We start from the raw sequence: 26,359 nt of genomic DNA, 5'->3' as shown, positions 1-26,359 counted from the left end.
TATTTTCTAAACAACATACATGGAACTGGAATTCTTTACCATTGACCCTCTTTACCTCTTTTATTATTGCTTGCTTTTTTTTTTTTGGCTTGTTTTTGTATGTAAATCTGTATGTTTGGCCTCAGCCTGAAGGTCTGTTTGGTGAGAATTGAGGGTAATGTGCATTTGCTTCCCTAGCTACACCTGAAAGGTCATGTTGAAGATCAGATTGGGTGAGATATGGGGTGAATATGTTGAAGTGACTGTTTACTGAGGTTGCTCTGTGTTTAGGCAGAGCTGTTCCCCAGGACTTCAGGCATGTGTATGCTGAAGATATTATTATATTTTTTGTAGCTCTTATGGATTATCTTATAGCTACTGCTGTTGCACTAAGCAGGCACAATTTAAACAAATTTAATTTTAATTTCAAGGGATTAGAAAAACACAAAATCAGTTGATTTGCCCATGCAAATGTCACAACATGAATAAGGTTCTGAATGGTTTAGTCCATGAATTCTTCGTGAAATGGAGCTAATGACAAGCCATGCATGCACCTGAAACACACAAAAGCATGGAGAAGGGGCAATTAGGGGAGGAAAACCCCAGAATATGTTGACTTACCTTCGCTATGCTGGCTCCCAGCACTGCCACTGCCATAGCTAAATCCTGGTTCCTGGTAGGTTGGTGGAAAGCAGGGGGGGGCAAGAGGATACTGATAAGAGTAACCTTGCCCTAAAGGCCATGGGGCAGCAGGATGTGGGAGTGGGGCCAGAGTGTCCTGATCTGATGTACCACTCGACCCTTCATTAAGATTTAGAGCTGCCACATCTAAAAGCCAAAGTAAATACTAGTATTGTTATATTTGCAGATGCACAGGGAGAGCACAATATTAATGTCTGATTCATTTAATAAAATAATACAGTGGCACCAGATGAGCCATGAAATTCAAGCTAAGCTTAAAAATACATTATTTTATTATTTTCTGACTGCTATATTAGAATCTGCAGTGCTTACTATTTCATAAGTCAGATTTGTATGCTGATATTACAGTGCAGAGGCAGAGAATTCTGCTGTTCAGTACAACACACTATCAATATTTAAACATAAAGGTTACTTATTTTATACCATCGGCTACAGAATTATTTAGGTGCATGTTAATTTTGTACAAATGGACTTGATGAAAGCACTAACCCCAAACCAGCAGCAAATCTACTTACTGCCACACAGGTCTCCAAATACATAATAGCATTGCTCAGAAAAGGTGATTTTGTTGACTGTGTGCCTGAGGTAGCCATGTTTTAACATGCTGCTGGCATATTTTCTGGCCTCTCTGCGTTCTTTGAAGCCTTCAACATGTGTGTAGAGCCAGTCCACAACGTCAGCTCCTGTAAGCAGTAATGAACGAGCAACAGACATTTTAGTGGGAAGGTCAAAGAACAATGAATTTCTGCAACTCTCCATGTTATTTACACACACTGCAACATTACATGGTAGAATTGCAGCTTGGTTGCACCTACCATCTTGGGTGCATATTTTTGTGCCAAATGGAGGAAGTGCAAATATTTGCACCAGTTTGCAAAACGTGCACAATTGTTGGGCCAGAGCTGGTTATCTGCACAACAATTCTGTGAGAGGCAAATGGCACAACACTGAGTTCCTATATGTACAAGCTAAGGAAGCTCTGTCAAATCAGCTGCTAAGAAACCAACCCCTATATGTAATAAAAGGCACTAAGTTTACCCAGGAGAAGTAACCCATAGCAACCAATAAGGTGTGTGCTTTTAAACAGGTGACCAGTAAATCATACCTGCTAATTGACTGCTATGGGTTACTGCTCCTGGGCAAATTTAGTGCCTTTTATTACATAACCCCACAAGTGTGCTAAGTAGCGATGAGCGAATTTGTCCAGCTTCACTTTGCCAAAAAATTAGAGAAACTGCTCAAAAATTTGCAAAATGCGGCTACTGCAGTTGCACCTACCACAGATACAAATGCTCCTAATATTGTGGCTTTTAGTGGTTAAGCACTTTTGCCCATATAATTGGTAAATTATGCCAACTGGATTTAAAGCCTTTCAAAAACCATTTATTGCAGTTGCGTGCCAGTCAAGCACCTGCGTTTCCCAGGGAGACATGTAAGGTAAATAACTCCTTAATACACCCATATGAGATCAATGTTAGATCAATGACCTGTACCTATGCCACAGAAGCCACTAAGTTATATTCTGGGCTGTGGTGGAGTTATAAGGGCTTCTGTGTAGCCTAGATTGTCCCACTGATATTCCATTTCCATTGCTGTGGCCTTCTTATGAAGCAATAAATTAGTTATTGCAGCTTTGCTTTATTATTTGCTATATGTTGTGGTTTCTTTATAGGACATTATACTGACAAATGCGGGATTTCAAAAATAATTATTCTTCCCTTTTAACTCCCTTTACCCTCAAGAATTCGTATATTACCCCTTTAATGACAGCGTATGGAAAACTCTGAAGGAACACTATGAAACAGACTGTAAGGTGATGATAAGAAATGTTAGTACTGGATCTTTTGCGAAGTGCTTAATACTCCCACTGTGCTAATAATAATAACTCATCCTTAGGCAGTGTGTATAACAAGAACCTTCTGCACTAAAGCACTATTTGTGAACATATTTCATGCTTAAAGACAGCACATGATAGATAATTACACAAGATTAGGTGTGTCTCTAAATATCTCATAAGAATTACAGACTTTGGCTGGTCTTAATACACATTAAAGTACTTTTTGAATACAGTGACTATGCAGCTGAATTTCCCTCAAGGGGATATGCACTAGTGATAGATATAAGAAAAAAAATAACTGCTATTTTACTAGCAAATATTCTATTAAATGTTAATTAGTTAATAGGTCTTGACTGAGTTACATAATATAATAACTACTGGCCATTTCCTTCCCTCCTAGCAGGTTCATGGGGATCAATTTATCTTGTTGACTGAACCCTAATTCAGTGATGTGACCAGACCAACTCACCTATAACTGCATTGGAGATAGTTATTTTTAACCACATGCGGTCCCGGATCTCCAGGCCTGAATCAGGCAACTGCATCACCTTTACTATAGTGGCCATGTCGCTCTTTACAGACAGTGGAGAATCTTCCTGTTCTGAAATAAAAGGTCAGAATGCATGTTAGATAATAAAGGTTTCTAGGCCCTTAGATAGATTACTGCCATGCAGAAAGTCATGCAAGAAAAGCAATGCAGCCGTTCCCCCTGAGAAAGAAAGGTTTATAATGCAATGTGCAGCACATAGGTGCAAAGGGAACCGATGACAAGGAAGAAGCAGAGTACAACCCTTCATCAGGGAGGGTTTGTGTCTATAGGACACGCTTACATATGTATGTAACAGATAGGTAAGCTGTGTTTTTACACACAGTTTTGGGCCCTAATGCACAAGTGATACCAACTTTAATACACCAGTCTGGTATTAGTACTGCTCTCATAGAGATCATTTAGCAGCCTGCTACACACATGGCCCACCAAGGAGTTTTTATGTCACTAGCCTGCCTGTGGGTTTCATGCACATCTTTGCATGACATCTTCATTTTTATCTATTTCAGCCTGTTAAAGCTGTATATCAGTTAGATAGTGCTCGCATACTACATATAAGTCACTTATTTGTAGGTAGGTTGCATTCTTTCTTCCTGAAAAATGTACCCAAGAAGCAACTAAAAAATGTTAAATAATCAGCTGTGAAGAAATTGAGGTTAATAAGAGGAAGGAAAGTAACTACCACCACCAGTGTCAAACATCAAAAAGAAGGGTCTAATTTACAGGTAAAATGATACAGTTATGCTTCCCTGGCTGACTTCAAAAAGACAGAGACTCTACTCATCAGTGATGTCTACTCTTTGATAAGGTGTAAGGGAATAAAACCAGTGATCATGTCATCTGAACCCTAGTATAGATTTTCTAGGAAAATCAGTTGACCATGGTAATAAATACAGAAGTTGGCTCTGTCAGTCTCTGTTATCAGGTAGGAAAGTGCAGTTGTCAAATGCAATAAGGACTGTGCTTTCATCTAATGAAATCTATTATTCATCAAGTATTCTCTAAATGAAGGTATGTCACACCCAAGAACTTCCAGATGCTCTGAAGTAACTCTCCCGGAAAAAGACTTGATTCATTGATCCAGAGAGCATGCAATTAAACAACACTGTTGCCAAACACTTGCACTACTTTGTATTATGTTGTGGGTTCATCTACAATATACATGGGTCAACTGGTTCTGGAAAAACTAATTTTGGTAGGAGTTGCCTAAGTGTTAAATATATTGTATATTGCATTTATTTGCTTTAACAGGAAAGCTGCATAATTAATAATAATAGCTCCTTTACTTGCCCTTTTTTAAACAGCAGACATTGCTATGGTTCAGATAAAGAGATATGGTGCTTGATGTTCTCTGTTATTAATGTACAGAGAAAAAAAAACTGAATGGAGATGGGAAGGAGTCAAACATGTATGTAGACATTTAATGGTCTGATTCCATATCAACAGACCATTATCAAAGAGAATACACTACATATATTCTAAACAGATTACTCTAGCTACAAAAAAGTAACAGACCAAATATGGAATTACACCTGCTGCCTGATTAACAGGATATTTGGTTATAACTATTTGGTTTGGGTGGGGTAAGGCTGTACACTGCTGCCCCATAGCAGGATGGGTCCTGCTAAGAGTGGGGGGGCTGCAGTGTGACTTACTTTCCGACTCAGGTTTAGAGCTTGTTAATGAGGAGCTGGTGCATGTGATGATGCTCATGGAGGGGCTCATACCGTAACGGGGGTATGCTCCCGTCAAGGCTGAGGTATGAGTGATCCAAGCTGCAGGGTCTATCGGCCTCACAGGTTCCGCTGCAACCAGGAAAAGAAGAAGTATTAGTTATTAAGCATTACTGGCATCATGCAGGAGACAGGTTTATTCTGTTTCCTTTCCCTATATTACATAAGGGATCAGGCATTTGTCTTGGAATATCAGTGAGGCAGAACATGCATTCCCTATACAGCCAGGGAATATACAATGTACACTACTCTAACTAAATAGTAAAATACCTCCCTGTCAGGACTGGTTATCCTGATCTATGGAGCCTAAAAAATTACGTTGCTTGCATAGTTAAAGCCCAGTGTACCAATTTGGATAATAACGAGCAGAACAGACCTTGAGAGAGTTGGAGACACAAGCTGGCTTTCTACTACTGGAATTTGTCATTTAAGGACCTGGCTGTCTCAGGATGTCACATTCTGTATTGCCTGTATTAGGGTTCAGGCAGCTTTGAATCAATTACATGCTTGGAACTTAATATGAGTAGTTACTGACTGGCATGCCTTGTTTTTAGGTCCATTGACCAAACGATTGTATCTAAAAGGGATTCTTTCTTCCTCTGGTTGAGCTGCTGGCCTGACCTGCCATTGCAGGTTATTGGCCAATGTTTTTATCAGTCTTGACCAGCCATAAGTGATCCAATAAAACTGAATTGCCTTCTACAAAATGTCCAGAAGGGGCCACACCAACAACAAGCATTAAACAGTTAAGGTAGGGCGTTGCCTGACTATAATTCTCTGTGTCTGACCAGCTTTGCCCAATCACATAAATCTACCTATTTATGACATATGAGGCTGGCACTAATAATTCATAGTGTATATACAGCTGCTCATTTCAAACAAGTATATGTCAGTAACATCTAGGTCTTGCCTCACTTACCCCGGGGAATGGTAAAATAGCTTCTAGGTGTTGGATCCCAGCATTTTGCCACAGTCAGACTGATTGGCCTGCAAATGTATTATAAAAGAATCAGTGTTACTCTGCTGAGGAACAGTATGTATTTTTTTCACATATTAATCAACAACAAAGTGCCAAAACCACTGCATTCTAAATTGTGAATCTGTTATCTCTTATGCACACTGTGCCACCATGGCTGCCCCCCACTGATATAAACCAGACTCTTTATATATTAATGGTATTAGGGCTGCTGAAGCAAACCCAGTTTTACAGGGGCAGGGTGTATACACATTTTTTATGGTACCATAATTCAAATTAATGTCAGATAGCCTTTCTGTTGAGATACATTGATTGAGATATAGGATTATCTTTTTGTATTTTGCATAAATTTGTGATATCTATGACTGTTATGTACTCCATTATGAATGAAAAGGGCAAGAAAAATGTTTTACGTCACTAACTACAAATCTGGATTGCTTTAAGTACATTTTAAATATTTAATTTAAATCCTTTTGTATTTGTTTTACGCTTGCTGTACTGACACTTTAATGAATCCTTCCCCCCAGAGAATGAAGCACTTACCCTGGCTTTGAGACAATTTCCCGTAGGACTCTCACTGCATCGTCATTGCTCATATTCTCAAAGTTGACATCATTCACCTGCAAGACCCAAGAAATTCTTCTCAAAACCCTAGACGGTTGGATAAAGGCCTGCCCTTCTCACTCTCTGTTAACTCTTCAACAGCTCCCTAAAGAATCTTGAATGATACACCCACATCTGGGTGACTTGGAATTGTATGTGCTAACCAACAACCAACATAATAGATGTTATAAAAAAAAAGTGTGTACAAGGCTGCTTTAGAATCTATGCAGCTATCTCCTCTAAATCCTTTTTCATGGGTCAGATTAGTTATTTTTAAGGCAACATGGTACTGTAACAGTGCAGTAGCCTACATCACACAACTGATCATGTGTTATCATGACACTGATACAGTTTAGCACCAGGTTAACCTGATTGTACATGACCTGCTCATTTGCTCAGCTAGCAAAACAAGTGGATCGCTCTCAACTGGTCACCCAAGTGCTGGCCCACTGATCATATGGGGCCCATGCAGACACATTATCAAGGGGACCAGCTCTACAACTTAAAGTGTCCCTCAGCCAGTAGGATTTTCCCCCCTGCCTCAATGATATTTGTCCAAGCCCTAATCACAAAGGGCATTCTTTTGGCACAATACAGGGCAAATATGGACCATACATGGAAAACTGCCTTAATTATTAGGAGTTGCCAGCCAATGTCTACCTATTTATGGTAGTGAACCCCACCCCAAATCTCAGCTAACACTTGCTTACTTTCTATGACCCATATGCTTTTTATGTAAACTAATATACATCCTCTATTGGTTATATATTCATAGGTAAAGTTATTCCAAGGGCATCTCTACAAAACTTTGTATGCTATGATATCACATTGTATTAGTGTATATGGTCATACAACAGTGAAACTACAATGCAATCTACTATTAAATAAATGATATCGTCTGACCTCCTTTTATAAGGAACAATATACTGTACCTGCAGTAGCATGTCTCCAGGCTCAATACGACCATCTGCTGCTACAGCTCCTCCTTTCATTATAGACCCAATATAAATCCCTCCATCTCCCCGATCATTGCTCTGTCCAACAATACTGATGCCTAAAAAGTTGTACTTCTCTGTTACAGAGAAAAAAAAAGAAATCATCACCTCATTGATATTTGCTTTTATAAATAGGCAACATGTACAACCATCACTCAGTATGCAGTGAATGTAGTGGAATATAGCCAAAATGCAACTTTAATAAAAAGGCAAATAATATTTCTATGCAAATTATTCCTGATTTCCTGGAGGAGAAATTTGGTGGAGCTGCCTTGCAGTGCTGGCATCAATATGGTTATGTGCAAACTGAATTTTGTAAATCTGCAGGAGCATCTTAAGTTGCAATACAGACACTTACCCATATTTAGTGTTACTGTGATAATATTTAGGGACATGGTGGAGTCTGTGATACTGCTGAAGGACGATGACTGTAAGTGAACACAGAGAAACACTTGAAAAAAAGTTGCCACCTATTACCTCTACAGCTCTATTGAATTGTATAGGAGTTTTAGATTTGTGTCTTAATTAGTATGGGGTTTGTGTGTATGTATAACACAAAAGAGACACAATTATCCTGTAATCCTGGTCATATATCTTTACAATACACAAGAGCCATGAATATCTTTTATATTATATTATTATAAACGGTGCTTAGTGATATCATCAGTTATAATTTGTGCTCAGTGATGTAATTTCAGCCACACAACTCACTGAAATGTATGTATTATAATATATAGTAATAAAGTACCCCCTCTTGTAAAATATGAGGATATTAGAAGTCACCTATAGGTATAGGATATACCCCCCTCACCTTGTGGGTGTGGTTTCCAAAAAGCAGGTGTGGCTTGAAAAGTAGGTTGTAAATATAATTACCATTGATTTTTACTAAGAATCTACTGACCCATGTTTGGGTAGGGGCAGCTAAGGGGGCCCAATACAACATTCTCATCTACATCTGAATAGCATTTAAATACCCTGGTCTAATTAACAGAATAAAGTAAAACGTTGATATGTGCAAATACCACACAGTCATGCTTTCAAGGAAATTAGCTTTTCTGCTTGTACTTCTAAGCATATTTCTAAGCCCTGTTTTCATTTATGTATTTGAAAGATGGCAACTGTTATAGCTGGCCATGTTTTCTATTAAACTAAATAAAGATCAGTAGTCATACATTTCTAGTTTGTAATTTAGCATTACTCTATATACCACTACATACTCGATCAATCTGGCGCATCTTTTGCTTCCGTCGTCGCCGTTTGTGTTTGCGAATAAGTCTAGAAGATGTGCTCTGTTCCGTGGAGCTGCTTAACCTACAATTAACAACATTAACCTAGTCAGTGAAAAACAAATAATGTATCCCTCAGGAATCTTTCTGTGGAGAAGCACGTCTCATTATCAACCACGAAGAGAGCACAAAAGCCCACATATCCTGGGTCTTTTCCTAGACTTAACAATTATAGAACACATGGATATGTCTCCTGTGGCCAAAATGTGTAACTAGTTCCACACTCTATACTGGAATGTACTGGAAATACATTGTGCTTAGAATAAACTAGGCTTACTGTTATGAACCAGGATAGGGAATACAATAAATAAATTGCTTAATCTAAACAGGAAAAAACAAGGGCGAGTACTGCTCAGCCCACAAACTAAAAATAATAACGAGTATATGATGCTGACCTTATAGGACATCAAGCAGGTGTATACACCCCAAGCTTGTCGCTTTGGTAAAACAACTCCAAATTAATTATTGCTTTAAACAATGAATTATGTGGAGGAACCACTCCCCTGTAGTTTGGGGCGATAATTCAGCTTGGACGACACATGAGAATAAAATCAAATCTGGCCGCAGGAGTGCTTGTCCATTTGTTGTCCAAGCTGAATTGCTTTGCTATTATCCATAAAATTAAAATAATACATGGTATTCGGCTAACAGATCACTGAAAACGTAGAGGCTGCAAGCATGAAGGTAAGTAAGGATAAAATCAGGAAAGGCAGTAGTAGCGGTATTTCAGGCTTTCCCAGTTACCAAAAACAACTGGAGTGCAGAATTGGGAACATGACTGTTGAATACCTAATATGAAATTATCAGTGGAGCAGTGAATAAAGAGCTGAATAACCGAAGCATGTACAGTACAGAAAAATGGAATCTTAAAAGTTTATTTACAAAAACATAGAGACTTGTCAGAGACTTGTCTTTTAAAATTCCTGTGGTAACGAATCTGCCCTGATAAAACAGAGGTTTTTTACTAGCAACAATATGTTACCAACATTTAACTACTCAAATGCTGATGAGAGTTAGGATATTGTTGCAGTACATGTTTATGGACACTTTTCTGTTGTTTATTTGGGTAGAACGCTCAAACAACTGGAACATCAGGAGCTAGTGCTATGCTCTCATTATGCCAGCCATGGCATACTTGTGAAGCAGGTACACACATTTGAGGCCAGTGCACAACAAATTGTGGTATGTGCAAAGAGTTTTATGATAAGACGCAGCAATTTGTATTTATTCTGACAACAGGAGTAGGCTGATTGGGGTGTTTATCCACAGGCCAAGAATCAGCCTGATGTTGCCGTAGCAAGTTGCAAATGAAACAAACCCGAGAAACCATTCCTAGATATCAGGTAAAATGATATACTGCATATATTGATCCCATACAGAATTTATATGTTTATTGTTCTAAACCTCTGTCTCCACATAACTGCTGCATCTGCCATTTGCTGTGGAAGCTGCCAGATACACATACATTTAAATGGAAAGTAAAACTTACCAAAGATATTTTGGTTCCTTTTGCTATGAAAATGACTTGTTTCTTTTTAGTTATTTACATTTTAATACTCATTCCTCCCACTTTACTTCTACATTCATTTCCACCCACAGGCTTTTTCTTTCAGTAGGGATAAGCGACTTTTTCACCAAATACAGATATGCGGCAAAATTTTGTGGTTTTGGGAGCAGTGAAAATGCTAGGATTTCACTATATGTTTTATTCTGGTAGGAAACAAATCATGTTTTTTTAACTTTTAAATGAAAATGAGAGAAAAAAATGCCCATTTACACCAATGCATAGGATGCAAGAAAAAAAAAGCAATAAACAACACCTATTGACTTTATTGTATTGAGAAATGAGAAAAAACACCCACTGACGCCAATACATTTGGTGTTGTGGTGCTCCTTTGCTTATGAAATGAGTACAGATATAGGAAATTATCTGTGTCTCAGTCATAGTTTCAGAAAATCCAGGAAAATCCAGGACAGCAAATACATATGAACCCCAAATCTTATCCTCAATGAGTTTCAAGCTTGGTTTTCAGGTGCATTTTGGAGAGTAAATGGCCCAATTCTCTCCTTAACTGGCCTTCAGGCTGACTACCTTCTGCTTTACTGCTTCACACCCCACACACAGTTTACAAACCACTGATCTAGTTAGACACAGCAGGCCATGGTAGAAAGATGGATGACAGATTTTGTATGTGAGGCTTTTGCCCAAATGGCTAGCACTGATCCCAAGGGGCTGATTTACTTACCCACGAACGGGTCGAATGGAGTCCGATTGCGTTTTTTTCGTAATGATCGGTATTTTGCGATTTTTTCGTATGTTTTGCGATTTTTTCGGATTCTTTACGAATTTTTCGTTACCAATACGATTTTTGCGTAAAAACGCGAGTTTTCCTATCCATTACGAAAGTTGCGTAAAAAGTTGCGCATTTTGCGTAGCGTTAAAACTTACGCGAAAAATGCGCAACTTTTCGCGTAAGTTTTAACGCTACGAAAAATGCGCAACTTTTTACGCAACTTTCGTAATGGATACAAAAAACTCGCGTTTTTACGCAAAAATCGTATTGGTAACGAAAAATTCGTACAGAATCCGAAAAAATCGCAAAACATACGAAAAAGTCGCAAAATGTTCGTTTTCAAGTCGGAACTTTTCCAATTCGGGTCGGATTCGTGGGTTAGTAAATCAGCCCCATAGTGTACATTAATAGATGCAATGCAACATGGAGCAAAGGGACTTTTGGTTTATAAGACACAATAGATAATATACATGGCACAGAGATATAAAGTGAATATTGTTCTAGTAAGTCATGTAAAAATATCCTTCTTACAACTATACTTGCAGCGAACATTGTGTTTCTAACTCCATTTTTTTGTTGGTTCTAGTAAAGGCTGATATTCATCACAGGAGATGACCTTTAGAAAAAGAACTGACATGATGCTAACTGAATGTTGCTATGGACCTGCAGAATGCATTTTATGCGTCAGTCAGTCAGGATTTATCTTTCAGCAGCATCAATTCCACCCAACCCACAAGCAAAGTGCCAGCATGCTTCCTCCTCACATTTCCTAGCTTTGTCTTGGGCTCCAGACAAAGTGTCCCAGAGAAGATGTTTTAGTTTCAGTAAACTTTGGATGCACAATAATAGCCAGGTTAACCGATGGGAGATTGCTGAAATGAAAGGAAATTCTAACCAATAAAAACTTGAATATCAGACTGATTGACACTACAATTGTCTATTATTATATTCTTGTCTACTAATTTATAATGTATTTGGTATCCCTAATATCACTTACGTTTCAGCTCTATGAAATTTGTCTGTCAGAAATGTTTCTATTTCTTTGGTTATGATGAAAACATGGGTTTCTGACCCTTTGGTCAATTGCATGTAATTCAGCACTTTGTATTTGTGTTAATATCCCACCTGCTTGTGTTCTCGTCCTCATCAGAGTCAACAAAGCTGCTGGATTCCAGTTCACTGCTCATCACGGTGGAAGCACTGTCATATCCTCCTGGGTCCCGTATTCGATCCAGCTTTGGGTGCCCATTGATCCTGGGAACTGCCAGAGGAGAAAAGAAAGTGATTCATTTGGAGGAAGGTAACAGAAGAGAAAATCAGGCAATGATGACATGAACACAGCTAATTCTCTGACTATATAATAGGCAAGAATGCAACATCATATGTTCCTTTGATCAAAGTGAAAAATATATGGTAATGACCATTAAAAAGGCGCAAAAGCTCTGACAAATATTCTGCCTATTTAATCTATATTGCCCAAAAAGACTAGGGATGAAATAGCCCCTTTTAAACCAGATCTCCTTTTTTAAACTTTATGAGCATTGCACTCCATTGTAGCAGTCACTATAAGTCAATGTACGGCTATGCAATTTGTCCATGTTATGCAGTGGAAATAAATGAATCCAGCTTAATGGGCAAACCTGATTTGAGGATTTGGCCTTATAGTGATTGCTTATAAAAATCTGAGGTGCCTTACAAATGAAGGTAGGAAAAATAGGATATTGCTTCTGTGCAGTGCTGGCCACATCTCAGTAGTGCACTGCAGCAAGCAACGTCCATACTTATTTCATACTAATTTAGACTTCTCGTTCATGGGTCGCTCAAATGTATATCCATTGAATGCATTTTGCAAGTGCACATAAACACCCAGTATCAGGTGTGCACTGGGATTCAAAATAGGCCCTGGTATTTCAAGTACACAGAGGCCTAAACAGCCCCCCACCAGCTCAATAAAACAGGGTTATCAATCTGTTTTTTATTTCAAAATATTAATTTTGATAGTAGGTTTTGCCTGATGTTAAGGCATTTTCAATATTGATTAAATGTGGTCAGCGCTGCACAGAACTCATTTCTATACCAACAATAATCTGAACAATGTTCACATTTATTTTAGCGACCTTTATTTTCATCTGACCTCCATTACCCCATGTAAGCACAGGCCCTGCATTTGGCACACTTTCAATGTGCACTCAAATGTATACACTTTTTTTGCACATAAATGCCTTTATCTAAAGTAGCCCATGGAGAACACCAAAGACACTAAAAACACATGTTCAGGCTCAGGTAATGCAGGCAGTTGTGCACAATGCTCCTCTTTAATATAAACATTATCACACAGGCCCTGGGACTAAAAAAAGTACAGACATTTACCGGGCATCTGCCTGTGTGAGAGTACTGTCTAAATCCCGATCATCCTGATTTAGCAGAGATAATATTGTATGTCTTTTAAAGGAAAGGCAGACTTCCAGGTTGGTCTTGGTAAATGTTGTATCTTGTTCTGCTTTTAAGCAGTCATGGGAAAACAATATCCTTCTTTTCATTTGTTTCCAGAATGAGCAATGTAGAGTAAACATATAATAAAATCCTGCTTACACAGCAAAAATGCTAGTTAGTATAGAACCAGTGCAATTACTCTCATATCCTAAGCTAGAAAGAATCTTCATGCCTGTATTGTAAATGTTGTACCATATTTTTCAACACAGCAACTAACTCAGGCAACTTAAATAAGGTTTGGGGGGTGGTTTGGGAATAAGGGAGATTTGACCTTGACTCACTGTACATTTCCAGCAATATGTGCATATTATTTACTTAAGAAGTACTGGCTGTCTGTTTTATTTAATTCCAATCGCATGTGATATTTGATCTTCAACATAAAGAATCACAAAATAAATTTAATATAAATTGAAAAACAAATTATACTACTGCTGTAAATAAATGCTCAATTTTGTGTTAACCAAGAATGGCACAGTTAAATCCATCAATATTGCAGCACCCACTATATACATATATATTTTTTACAGAAAATAAATGCAACTATGTAAGAGTCACTGAAACGCTGCAACAGCTCATGTCAATTCTAAGCAAATTTCACCTCATGCTCATGCCAGGGTTTGTTCCCACAGGGTTGCTACAAATGGCAACATTCTGTGTCTCTTCCCCACAGCATTGAATTTGTTTTGGTTTGGAGGCAAATTGGAGACGGCTATAGATGGGGGGGGTTTTGCCTTAAACTGGCCATACATGGTAAGATCCTCTTGTTTGTGAATTCGCTGTATGAGCGGATCATTACCCAATTAAGCTACCAACACAGTGGGCTAAATAGGGATGATCCATCGATTGAATCATAATGGGGGCCTAGGACGGCCCTTTTAAGTGTGGAACACATTGACGAGCCAATCCCATTCTCATCCAGCTGGATTTAGAAATGTGTCCGATTGATATTTGGTTGATTTTTTTTCTGGATATCAATTGAGCAGGACCTCCTAAGGGCCCCATAAACGATCTGATAAGCTGCAGACTGGATTTGGCAGTTTTTATTGGCATGTGTGCAGCCAGTTTTAGCCTGCATCATCTAGAAGTTAGGCAGCTTTTTACTTGGACAAAAGTTGGAATGTGACGGCAGTCTTTTATCAACCTCAGCTACTGTGAAGCTATGCGTATTAGTATTCCAAAATTCAGTCAAGAAAATAATTTTCTCCGTCATATTTTTTAAAGCTTATCTGATAAGTTATAGGTATATGTGAATGCTGATCAAATGACATATGCAACTCTGCTGCAGTTATATCCTGAACAGTTAAAATAAAGGGTAAATATTAAAAAATATCTAATTGCAAATGTAAAGGCTTGGATCAGAAACCTTATCTTCTGAACAAAGCTGCTTCCATCAGATATACAACAAACTAAGCAAATCCTAATCTATTTTTCAAGCATTTAATCTTCACACCCGTATCTGGTTTCTTCCCAAAAGCACATCTCTCTCTATGCATTCTTAATCCCTAATGGGGATCATTTTTCCTTGATCATTCCCTTTCCATAATGTGCATGGTAAACACAGCTGTACATGCCCTGCTACCATGCAATTACTGCACAGATTGGAGATTGTGAATTAAAGGCAGAAGTCTCCTTTTGTTGCAATGATTCAAAATAATAGGCACATTCATAGCTAGCCATAACCATACAGAATTATTGCTCAAAAGGACATGTAAATTCAAAAATATGGTTTTAGGAGGGGAAGAAACTGTGATTCTAAGCAACTTGCCATACATAATATACATTCATTAGAATCTTTCAGTAGTTTTTTAAAATTATTTGTAAATATACCCCTTTTTATTTTCTTCTGCAGTGAAGCAGAAGACCGCCGATTACCAAACCCATAGAAAAGCATGCAAGCCTGCTACATGTTTTAAAAGACAGAACTAGATGTGCAGAAAGGGATGCAAAAATAGTGTTTTCAATTGCAATTACACTTTCAAATAACTAAAAAAAATAACTAAAAAGCCATTAGAATTTAACTAATTAGATTTTCTGTCCTAAGGCAACATTTGATTTTTGGGTTTACATCCTTGCTAAAGCAAATTTTGGGCTGTAAAGCTGACTGCATCTAGATAAAGTTACGGCTCTTTATAAAGATCAGATATATACTATATATGCTATACATTGCTTGGATAGATCAGACACTATCACCATGTGTAAGCCCATAGTTCCCTCAACATAACGCTATGATTGTCCTTTCTAGGAATACTGGGCACCTTAAAAGCATCTCCATTTATTGATTGCTACATATCGTCAGTGACACAAAATAAACGGGAGGAACAGCAAAGCTGGCCATAGATGTGAAGATCAACTCACTAAGCCAGGACACCAAATGAGCGGATCTTTGTCCAATATGCCCAACTTAAGGTGGGCAATATCATTTTAATCCAATCATTTTTGCCCGAAGGCCAACGATCGGATTACTATAGCCACTATGCAGCCAGTTGGATCAAGGACTATGCCCATGTGCAGATACAACCTTTGATCCAATGGGAAACTCAAACCTGCCTGATTTTCAGCCAGGTATCAGTAGGGTAGGCCACCCAGAGGGACCTATACATGGTCAAATAAGCTGCCTCATCGGTCTGCTTAAATCTTGCTGCATATTAATTCATTTATTTATTCAGCACCAACACAACACTTTACAAAGAGGTTATTCATCATTTGCCTCTTGTTGTACAGTGCTGCGGAATATGTTGGCACTTTATAAATAAATGTTAATTATAATAATAATAATAATAATTTGCTGACCCACAGTAACTTACAGTCTAAAGGTGGCCATACATGGGCTGATAAAAAACTGTCTACTGAGACCATCCAGAGTCTACAGTACTTCACAGCTTATTGTCTTTATATGGGACCCTTCCAATTGCCTGCCTGACCTATATCTAGCCAAAAGTTGGCCCAGATGTCTATTTAGCAGGTTAAAAAATTCTGATGGGGAGGACTGCATGGGCGTGATAATGTGGTCCTCTCCTGATGGGTCTTCCTAGGCCCTATTACAATCTACAGATTACAATCCCGGGGACTAAATGATTGGATTATCCTGATTGGCCCAGCATGTTGGTAGCCAAATGAGATAAGACCATAAAGTGCTTGCTTATCTTTAGGTCCCTACTATACACATCAAATGGTAAATATCCTCTGACGCCAGGTAGCAGGCCTGCATATTTTTGGAATGTGGGAGGATAAATAGCACCTGGATCTATCCCCAGGTGAATAGGGAGATCATACATACACCACACAACTAAATCAGAATCAAACGCAAGAAACCCATCACAGCAAGGAAGCAATGCTAAGGACTGCTCCAAATAAATTCAATAAAACCACAGTTTCTAGCATAAAGATTAGAGAACCTGGTAAGCAGCTTTATTCACTCTGTTATTGTTCTTTATAGCAGTATAGCAAAGTATAAAAAATACTGTGCACTATTCTACAATGTATGTCTAATTATAAAACATTTCCAGAAATTGTAACATTTTTCTGTTGACAGATTTTAAAGTATGAAGGATGTGTTATTCTAGCTAGATACTGGGCAGCTTAATGGGGCATCAACTTGAATGAATAATTATTTCTATTTCTGTTCTATTTCAATTAGTGAAATAATGAGCAAGAAAAATTATATGAAGTGCAGGTTCATTATGTATATGTGCGCATTATGTATATCGGCTAAAATTTCTGCATTCAGATGTGAACAAAGGATTCTTGGATACTGGAGGAGTACAAAGGTCAGGCCGTAATAGTGTGTGTGTCCAGGTGGCTGTGTTCATATAGCTGCAAGCTACTTGAGATCGCCCACTCCTATGTTGGAAGGCTGCTGTCCTCCAACCATAAAGAAGCAGAACATTGGATGAGTGCATATGGTGCAATGGTGAGACCACTCATTACCGACCACGAGTAACGGAATTGTTCAACTCCAATGATCATTATACCTTATCCATTTCATCACACAAGGCCTCTTATTTCTTTGGAAATCAGTATTTGGTTAAATAAAGCTGTGCATAGTGTAACTAGATGAAGGACAGAATATTTAATTAAAAAATATATGAAAAGCAGTGATGCATCCTAAACCTTTCCAGTAACAAAGCTGCACGCTCTGTACTGTAGGTTGAACTAAAGACAAATCATTACATGCAAAGCCCGCGTGACAACTCACTGATCATTCCTTTCATTGGCAACTAAACAAAGGCCACTGTAATCCAAAACAGGACAGTGCCCCTTTGCCCTGCTGACACAAGGTGTTCTTTGTTTAAAAGCCCTGGATGGTTCAGAGAAAAGGAATGGACACTTCATGGAACATGAACAATGAATGGGGTGGTGAGATGGACAATTACCTATTTAAAAGATTTTGTACCAAATGATATGTCCAGTGCAGATAATATTCCCATTGCATATCACATAGTACCTCCACCTAGTGACTTTTATATTTATGATATAATATGAACCCCTTGCTTTTGGGCGTGTTAACATAGACATAACCACATATAAATATAATACTTGATTATTATTATTATTATTATAGATATATATTCAGTGCTGCAGTGTACAATAATCATAAGCCATAGTCAACATTACCTAAGAATACAAGAAAACAGAGACCAATACAACAGGTAATAACTTTTTAGTGGGAAACCTGAGATGGAAAAGGTATTCCTTTGCTTTTCCATCTAAAAATATTAACTCCTCCCCAGGCCCAGACTGGCAATCTGTGAGTTCTGGCAAATGCCAGAGGTGCTGCTGTAAGATGCCATAGACAGTCACTATTTATTGGGCTGGTGGGGGGCCTGTTTGAGCTTCTGCGTACTTGAAATTCTGGGTCCTATTTTCAATCCAAGTCCAGGCCTGCTCCTATCTAACTGAGCAACTGGTAGCCATCTAGCTCTTGTTTGTGCCAACTAAAAATGTGGTATAGTTGTTGGGGTCACTGACCTAGAAACCAAATACAGAACTTTTATTGCTATTCTTTACCAATCAGCTGTTTTACAATTTATCTTCTATTTTGATTTTAATACTACTTCCTGGTTGTTAGGGTAATTAACCTCTGGCAACCAGATAACAGCATAAATTCCAAGTCTGCGAGCCAAAGAACAAAAGAAGCAAATACTTCAAATTACACAAGAAATAGCACAAACGGGACTCTAAATTCAGAAAGATAAATATAAAACCTGAAGCTCTCTGAGATTTCTCTGTTGTTATGTCCCACTTTGACATCAACAATCCTTACACAAACTTTTTCTTTAACACATGGTATGCAATAATCCTATAAGTAAAAAAAGCTTATAGGATAAAGCTTTATCCTTAAAGATGTATGCAGTTTATGCTAAGTAAAAAAAACTATTATAACTATTATATACAGTACCTTACAAACCTACAGTATATCTATAGGATCTTTCATTTCAGTATGATGCATAGGATAATTTGTCTTATAACCAATACATAGTTCTTCAAGGATATTACTGAATACCTACAGCGACCCACATGAGGCTGGGCTTCTGGATGACAGCGAATGGGCCCCAGAGGCCATGGTAGACGAGCATGACCTCTCTTCCAAGCAAGGCCTGACGTGGGAAAAGGGTACCGTTGGCGCTGTGGGACACTTACTCTCCCAAAACAATCCAGGAATGATGAAGTGACCATGAGTTCCCTTCTGCTTAAATGCCTATTAATCCAAAGGAACTACCACTCACTACCTTTGTGAAAACAGCTGCCGCTACCATGTGTGTTACCAATTTTATGTGAGACACAGTGTTGTGTACAAGGAGGTTGTTAGATGAAGGAATATGGTTCAGAAATACTTCTCTTCATTTGGCTCTGTCTGCATCTGATGTTTGATGATCTGCAATGATGGTAAAATAGGAAATCAAGTTGGCACCTAGTAAATCAATCTCTGCATGCTAGCTTGTCTGTACTTAGACACATTATTATATCATATACCTTGTGTATCTACTCACTAGTAAATAAATAAAACTATCAATTTCCAGGCTATAGATGATGCTAATCTAAGCACCTATTCCCCTACCTTGCCCTTATGGATGCATTACAAATATAACAAACAAATGCCAGTTTGTAGACAGCAAGTCAAGCATCTAAATCTGCTCAGTTATATTTATCATAAATCCAATTTTTAAATAAAATCTACCGTAAGTATAACTGAGGAATCTCAATCAGTCTGGCACCAGGTAGGACTGAGGCTAGGTGTGACGCTCCAGATGATAATGAACTATACCTCCCATTCCAATGTTCATATTTATTCAGAAATATGAACCTTTCCTTTACAGCTTGCCATATTTCCCCACTAGCAAAACCACATATCAAGCTGTGAAATGCTAAAAAGTGTAATTGAAAAGGATGCCAATTTGTTCAGAAGCCCTGCATAAAAAAAAACGCCAAACCCTTTTGCAGTTGACAAGTAACACCATTTTGGTGCAAAGCTGAGCAAAACAAGATTTTCTAATACTTCACAGCTTGATGAATAGATTGAATATACTAACAAATATTAAACTTAGCCCTGCATTTTATCAGGAACTTGTAAATTAAAATCCTGTACTTACATAACTTAGAGAAGATCCACAGCACAAACTCTTCCCTCCTCTGTAACACAAAGTTGCAGCCAAAGTGATACCTGCAATCATTGCCCAAACACAGCCTCCAACTTCCCCCTTCCTCCCCACACACTCCGAAATTCTTGCAACCAACCAAAGCAAGCTATGCAAATGGGCCGTTGCACTGCTAGATAGCGCCCCAGGCAGACACAGTTGCTGAGAATGATAAATGACCACATCAGAGGTGGGTTCCCGGAGGCAGCGTGGGATACAAAGCAATGCTCTGATCATTTCTATGGTGGTAGAAGCAAAACTAATGATCTGTTCTGGCCTTTCCGGCGATTTTATTTTAAAGAAAGGTACAACTTTCTCTTTGATGACTACAAAACATATGTTTTTGCCACTCTGCCCACAGCACTGATTCTGCCTATAGCTTTTCACTAAGAGGCATTATGGTTACCAGCTTCTTAATCAATACTGTAATGTCAAATGGTTCAAGATATGATTAGCATAAACACACCAATGTACTTTAAATCACAGTATGGTCTGTTTTATGCCTTACAGTGGGTCTAATTCTTTGATATACAAAATAACACCCTAACGCATCATTTTGTCTTTGCTTATCCACATCCCTGCTAATGGCCGTACCTTCTTAGAGCTCTACAGCAGGGCTCTGTATTAACAAAATGTGATTCCATCTGAACCTAAAAATACGTTTGGGGGTCTATGCTCTACAATAAATATTTTGTTCCCACTATTCTAAACCCCAAAAATCTCTCTTTTGTTTGCCAGTGGGATTAGATGTAGAACTTTTTAGGTTTCCTAAAGTCTTTGGGTCAATGTAATGATTTGCCTCCACACCTGTAAAAAAATATAAAAGTCTTTAGGGGTCTCTGCCGCTTTGCCAATACAAACCTTTTATTCTCAAAAAGGGCAAAAATAAAGAAGCAACTGGGGTCCTAAGACTGTAAAACTGGGGCTACCTGCAAAGGACATACCTCCACTTAAAATACAGGTATAGGATCTGTTATCTGTAAACCCACTATCCAGAAAGCTCCAAATTACAGAATTTCTCTGTAATGATAAAACAGGACCTTGTACTTAATGCGAAGTAGGATATAATTAATCCTTTTCAGAGGCAAAACAATAGTTTTGGGTTTCTTTAATGTAACACTGATTTTTAGTAGACTTAAGCAGGGGCCCCAACCTTTCTTATTCATGAGCCACAGTCAAATGTAAAAAGACTTGGAGAGCAACACAAACATCATAAAAGTTCATGGAGGAGCCAAATAAGGGCTGTGATTGGCTATTAGGTAGCCTCTATGCACACTTTCAGCTTACAGGAGGCTTTATTTGGTAGTAAATTTTGTTTTTATTCAAGCAAAACTTGCCACCAAGTCAGGAATTCAAAAATAACTACCTGGTTTGGGGGTACTTAGAGCAACATCCAAGGGGTTGGTGAGTAACATGTTGCCCCCGAGCCACTGGTTGGGGATCACTGACTTAAGATATGGGGATCCAAATTACAGAAAGATCCCTTATCTGGAAAACCCCAACTATTCTGGATAACAGGTCCCATACCTGTACCATACTTTGTATTCCTCATTTAATCCAGTGTCATTTATTATTTAATTTTATATTTGCCTAAAATGTACATATATTGTAAAATTTGAATCGTTGAAGGACACTTTGCTGCCCAGGGATTTATTAACCATCCATTATATTGTTTAATTGGTTGTTATGACTTTTAGGATCCTGAAGTATTAACAGCATTAAGCCAATTTCATGTTCAGTTAGCTAGTTAGTCTCTTGCTGTTGTTATAGACCACTAAAAGCTCTTGAGCATGAAGAGCAATAAGAGATATCTCTGCCTGGTTCTTGGGACCCTCCACAGCTTTATTATTGACTTAACACTTCCTTTACAGGGTGAGAAATTGCTTTTAAACGCCTGGAACATTACACCGGCATGCTTTCCCTTGAGCTTTTAGCAGCTTTTCTGAGCTTTTCCTATCTCCCCCACTTCCAAAGGCATTAGCAGGTGATAAGGTTGCTTTTAAAAAGCTCTGGTCGCAATGAATGTTAAAGTGTAAGCCAGCTGAGTAATATTAGGAAAGCATCAAATAGGTTATAATAAAGCACTACAGTAGGAAGCACATCTCCTCTACTGTATTAATGGGAAAAAGAACATTATAAAAATATGCAAAAGTCACAATAGTTATCTTCAACAGCCACTGCCACTCACAGCAACCACAAAGTCAAGGTTATAGTCAGCAACACGAGGCAATTTGTAGCTTTCTCACTGGAAAAAACCAGGAACAATGGGTCTAAAACTGCAGCTGCTTACATGTTCCCAGTAATTCCAAGGAAGGTATTCTTTTGCAATGTTGTTGTTACAAAAATAGTTCAAAATATTACCTTTACTGCTAGTCTAGAAGCACCAGGTCTGCTTGCAGTCTGGACCTCTCTCTGGATTAAAACCTTCAGGGTAAGATACAGATCACAGCTTCTGAGGGGACAGACCAGCCCTTTAACACCTGCCAAAGTGTCCTCTGCTGCTCCCTAATCTGCTGTTTGCACCCAGCCCTGCATACCCCCATGCCCCCCTTTTGTGAACAGTTCCCATTTTTTGCACTTTGCACACTGCCTTGAAGGTTGTACCCAGCCCCTATTGTATGGCATCATATTGTCTGGCTATCGATTGTTACATAGCTAATCGGGGTAAAAAAAGATATTGTAGATTGTAAGCTTTATATGTTACTCTGTATGTCCAATGTATGAAACCCACTTATTGTACAGCGCTGCAGAATATGTTGGCGCTTTATAAATAAGTGTTAATAATTTAATAATAAATAAGTTAATAATAATATTAGTCAATTAAATTGAACCCCTCCGAATGACCCCGGTGCATATACACATATAACTATACAGATCTATTGATACACTGACATATATAAATATATATACACAAACATATACTAAACTAACTGTAGATCACTGTACCCTTGGATATTATGGACATATAAGGGGTTGTTTCCCTGGACCAAAGTTCTAGAGCACTAAGGTGCACAACAGTGCCTCTCGCCCCCCAGTCCCTCTTGGAAAGAATGCTTTTGGGCCTTGCCTGCAGCCATTCTGCAATATGGCAGTTTGCATATGGTAGACTGATTTGCTATTAGCCTTTTCCCTAGAATTCCAAACAATGCTAAATGATGTTTCAAATTGAGCTTAACATACAGATAGAGTAAAAATCTGTGTAAAGATCGCAAAAGGTCAGCTTTGAGATGCAGAAGTCAAGGTGGGAAATTAAGAGAAAACACACAAGGTTCTTGGGTAATAAAGGTCTGAATGCTGAGAAGGCAAAACAATTTTTTGCAGACAGCCCAAACATGTGGCTGAAACAGAGGACAGAGTAAAATGAAACTCCGAGACAACAATGTTTGAGTGACGGAATGACTCTTGTTGACAGGGAGAAGGTGTTGTCAAAGCTCAGACCAGTGTGAGGAGGAAATATTTTGCATTCATTTAGTTATGTATTCTGGCATCCAGGAAGCCATATCAGACTGGCAATGAGTGACACAAATTAGCTGAATAGGGGAAATAATGGTTAGAATTTCATCCCTATATAGATGATACAACAAATTGGTACTTGATTTAGGGATGATCAATAAAAAGACATTAGTAAAGGACCCTTTAATGGGTCATTTAAATTAGAATAATAATTAAAGCTATTTATATTTACTTAAGAACCCTATTTAATAGGCTCCGCAAACTACACCCAGTAAAAAACACAAACACTAATTATTATTCTGCATTCCTTTCAGATATATATATATATATATATATATATAAAAATGCACAATAACTTCACAACCAGAAGCAACTGAATTCAACAATATTGGCTGTATATAGTAATACATAAACTGAATTTACATTAAGAATAAAGAGAAAAGATGGATAAGCTGAACAGAGAAACATAACATCACCACAGGCTGACTCCGCCACACTTTCCCTTTGCAAAGAAGCTATACATAGAACTTAACAGCAATAATACATCTTTCAAATGAGACCCTGCCCAGTAGAGCTTTCAGTCTACAGTCCCTATAAGACTGACACACAGAAGAGCCTGTATGTTTTTGGAATGTGGGAGGAAAGCCAGACAAAAACAAGGAGAACATATAAACTCCTTGCAGATAATGCCCAAGCTGGAATTGTACTCAGGATTCCAGCACTGCATGACAGAAGTGTTACCCACTGAGCCAGCACCACAGCATCTATGTATATGGCTCTATAGAGAACCAGTAGGGAGAAGACTGTTCTGCAAAAAAAGCTGTTCTAGACAAAGCTCAGCCATACTTGCAAAAATATGTTATGGCTCCCACACAACCGCTGTCATAAAGCTCAAGGAAAATTGGAAACATTTATCATGACACTCCTCATTCTACACATGTCACTTAAGCAGATAAAGAGGTCAGTGAACCTGTACACAGAACAGCTGTGCTCGGCACACTTGCTTCTATCTAACAGCTGGAACCAGTGCTTCCCCCATAGTTCCTCAGCTGCATGCTGCCCCTATGGAGACACTTGATAAGGTCCAATTAGCAAGGAATGTAGGGTGGCTTTTCATCTTCTAGAAACATGTAAGCCTTTAGTAAAAACATTCTTGTTTTGCTAACTAGTTAATGGTGTGCTGAGTTCATAAGAGCAATTTAACACACTAAGTTCTCCAGAAGAGATGGGCTTCTGGTGCAAAGCTTGACCCTTATGGGCACTGTTTTCACTGTCACATAGCTTTAAATGATAACCAACACAGTGCCAGCAACAGCAGGGTTATGTATAGACATAAGGGCAATAGTGGAAAAGATAAGTGCCAAAGTATGGGTAGATGGGTGATGGGGGGAATGCCTACATGCCTCTCCCAGCCCACCCCACTTAGATTGAGTGCTGACTGATTTAGTAGTCCACTGGGCATTCCGTAGGTTTCTGCCCCATGCTATGTGCAAAGTGCAACAAAATGGCGGATTGTGGCCTTGTTTTGCACTTTGAACACTGCTTAAAGCATTGTAAATCAGGCCTGCTATGTTTTACGCTATACTAGTCCAAGGTGGCCATGGCTCTTTTGATCCCCATTTTTTTGGCTTAGGCACCTACTGAATACATATATTATAGTGAAGATGGAGAAAATCAGGCCCCACTCTCCGTGTGCTTGTGCCATTATCCAAAGTATTTAAAACAAGTATTTATGTATGTGCAGCTTTAGTAATATTGGCTCTAAACAAAACCTTACTGTACTGAGAAAAAATAGCTCTGTGGTGAATTTTAAGTATTTTAGATTGTAACCTCTTTTGGGCAAGGCCTTCTTTACCTCTTGTACTGATTATTGTTTTTTGTATGTAATCTGTATGTTCAGTGTATATACCCATTTATTTACAGCCCTGGCTCTTTAAAAATATGTGTTAATAATAATAATAATGATGATGATGATGATAATAATTTTTTTTTCAAAATGGATTTGCTGCTTCTTAACAGATCAGGGCAAAATGATCTCATCAGTTAACATAACCCCTCTCCTCCTTGAAAGAGTAGCAGAAGGTTCTATCCCAAGAGGGCAGATAGCTAAGAAACCAAAAACCAAACAGGATCCTTAATGTATAAAATATCATTGGCTGCTTACCACCATCTGCTCAAACAGCTTTTACAGGTTCAGAGATGAGATCTGACATCCTCCCCCATGCGAAATACCACAAGCAATGCAAATTATATTTGTATATATATATATATATATATATATATATAATGAAATTGCATTTTACACAGATTTATAAACTTTCCCCCCGCCGCCAGGTGGCCACACAGTTTGGCACGACTGTATAAGACTACAATAGATGTTTTTTTGCCTTCTGTTTCACTGATCACTGACAAAAACATGTTTCTTGCTGTTTTAGCTGTACTTGTATGGGATATCTTATTTGAAAAGGTCCAAATTACAGAAAGGCCATCTACCACAGAGTCCATTTTATGCAAATAATACTATTTTTTTGTTTCCCTGTTCTCTGTAATAATAAAACAGTTCCTTGTGCTTGACTGTAAATAAGCTGCATAAAGCTATGCTGATGATCGGAAACCCTTGCAAACCAGCTCATGTAATAGCGCAAAAATACATTCTTCTGCATTCAACTGATTTGGAACATGTAGTTGCAAGGCTTTCCGATGCTGAGGTATCTTTGGGTATAATCACCTCCTACACTGAGTACAAGGCATTCTAAGTTGATTTACAACTCGCAGTTGCAAGACTTACCAATACTGTCTGCGATTACCCTTAAAGGAGAAGGAAAG

General features: G+C 38.3%; 1 protein-coding gene across 7 annotated transcripts in view; it reads right to left on the bottom strand.

Moving 5' to 3' along the window:
* Window positions 1-26,359, bottom strand: part of dvl1 (dishevelled segment polarity protein 1) — a 67,068-nt gene that overhangs the window by 2,677 nt on the left and 38,032 nt on the right. For 3 of the 7 annotated variants that reach the window (XM_012966022.2, XM_012966020.3, XM_012966017.3), the window contains exons 5-14: window positions 12,078-12,213; window positions 8,590-8,683; window positions 7,731-7,800; window positions 7,310-7,449; window positions 6,318-6,394; window positions 5,718-5,785; window positions 4,721-4,870; window positions 2,988-3,119; window positions 1,197-1,364; window positions 601-807 (exon numbers count right to left, since the gene is read on the bottom strand). In XM_012966022.2, coding sequence (XP_012821476.1) covers window positions 601-807; window positions 1,197-1,364; window positions 2,988-3,119; window positions 4,721-4,870; window positions 5,718-5,785; window positions 6,318-6,394; window positions 7,310-7,449; window positions 7,731-7,800; window positions 8,590-8,683; window positions 12,078-12,213 — 1,242 coding nt within the window. 7 annotated transcript variants of the gene reach the window in all.

Source organism: Xenopus tropicalis, chromosome 7 (genome assembly GCF_000004195.4).
Source record: "Xenopus tropicalis strain Nigerian chromosome 7, UCB_Xtro_10.0, whole genome shotgun sequence".
NCBI lineage: Eukaryota > Metazoa > Chordata > Amphibia > Anura > Pipidae > Xenopus > Xenopus tropicalis.
The sequence above is the reverse complement of the archived record's forward strand: the minus strand, read 5'-3'. Positions and strand labels throughout refer to the sequence as shown.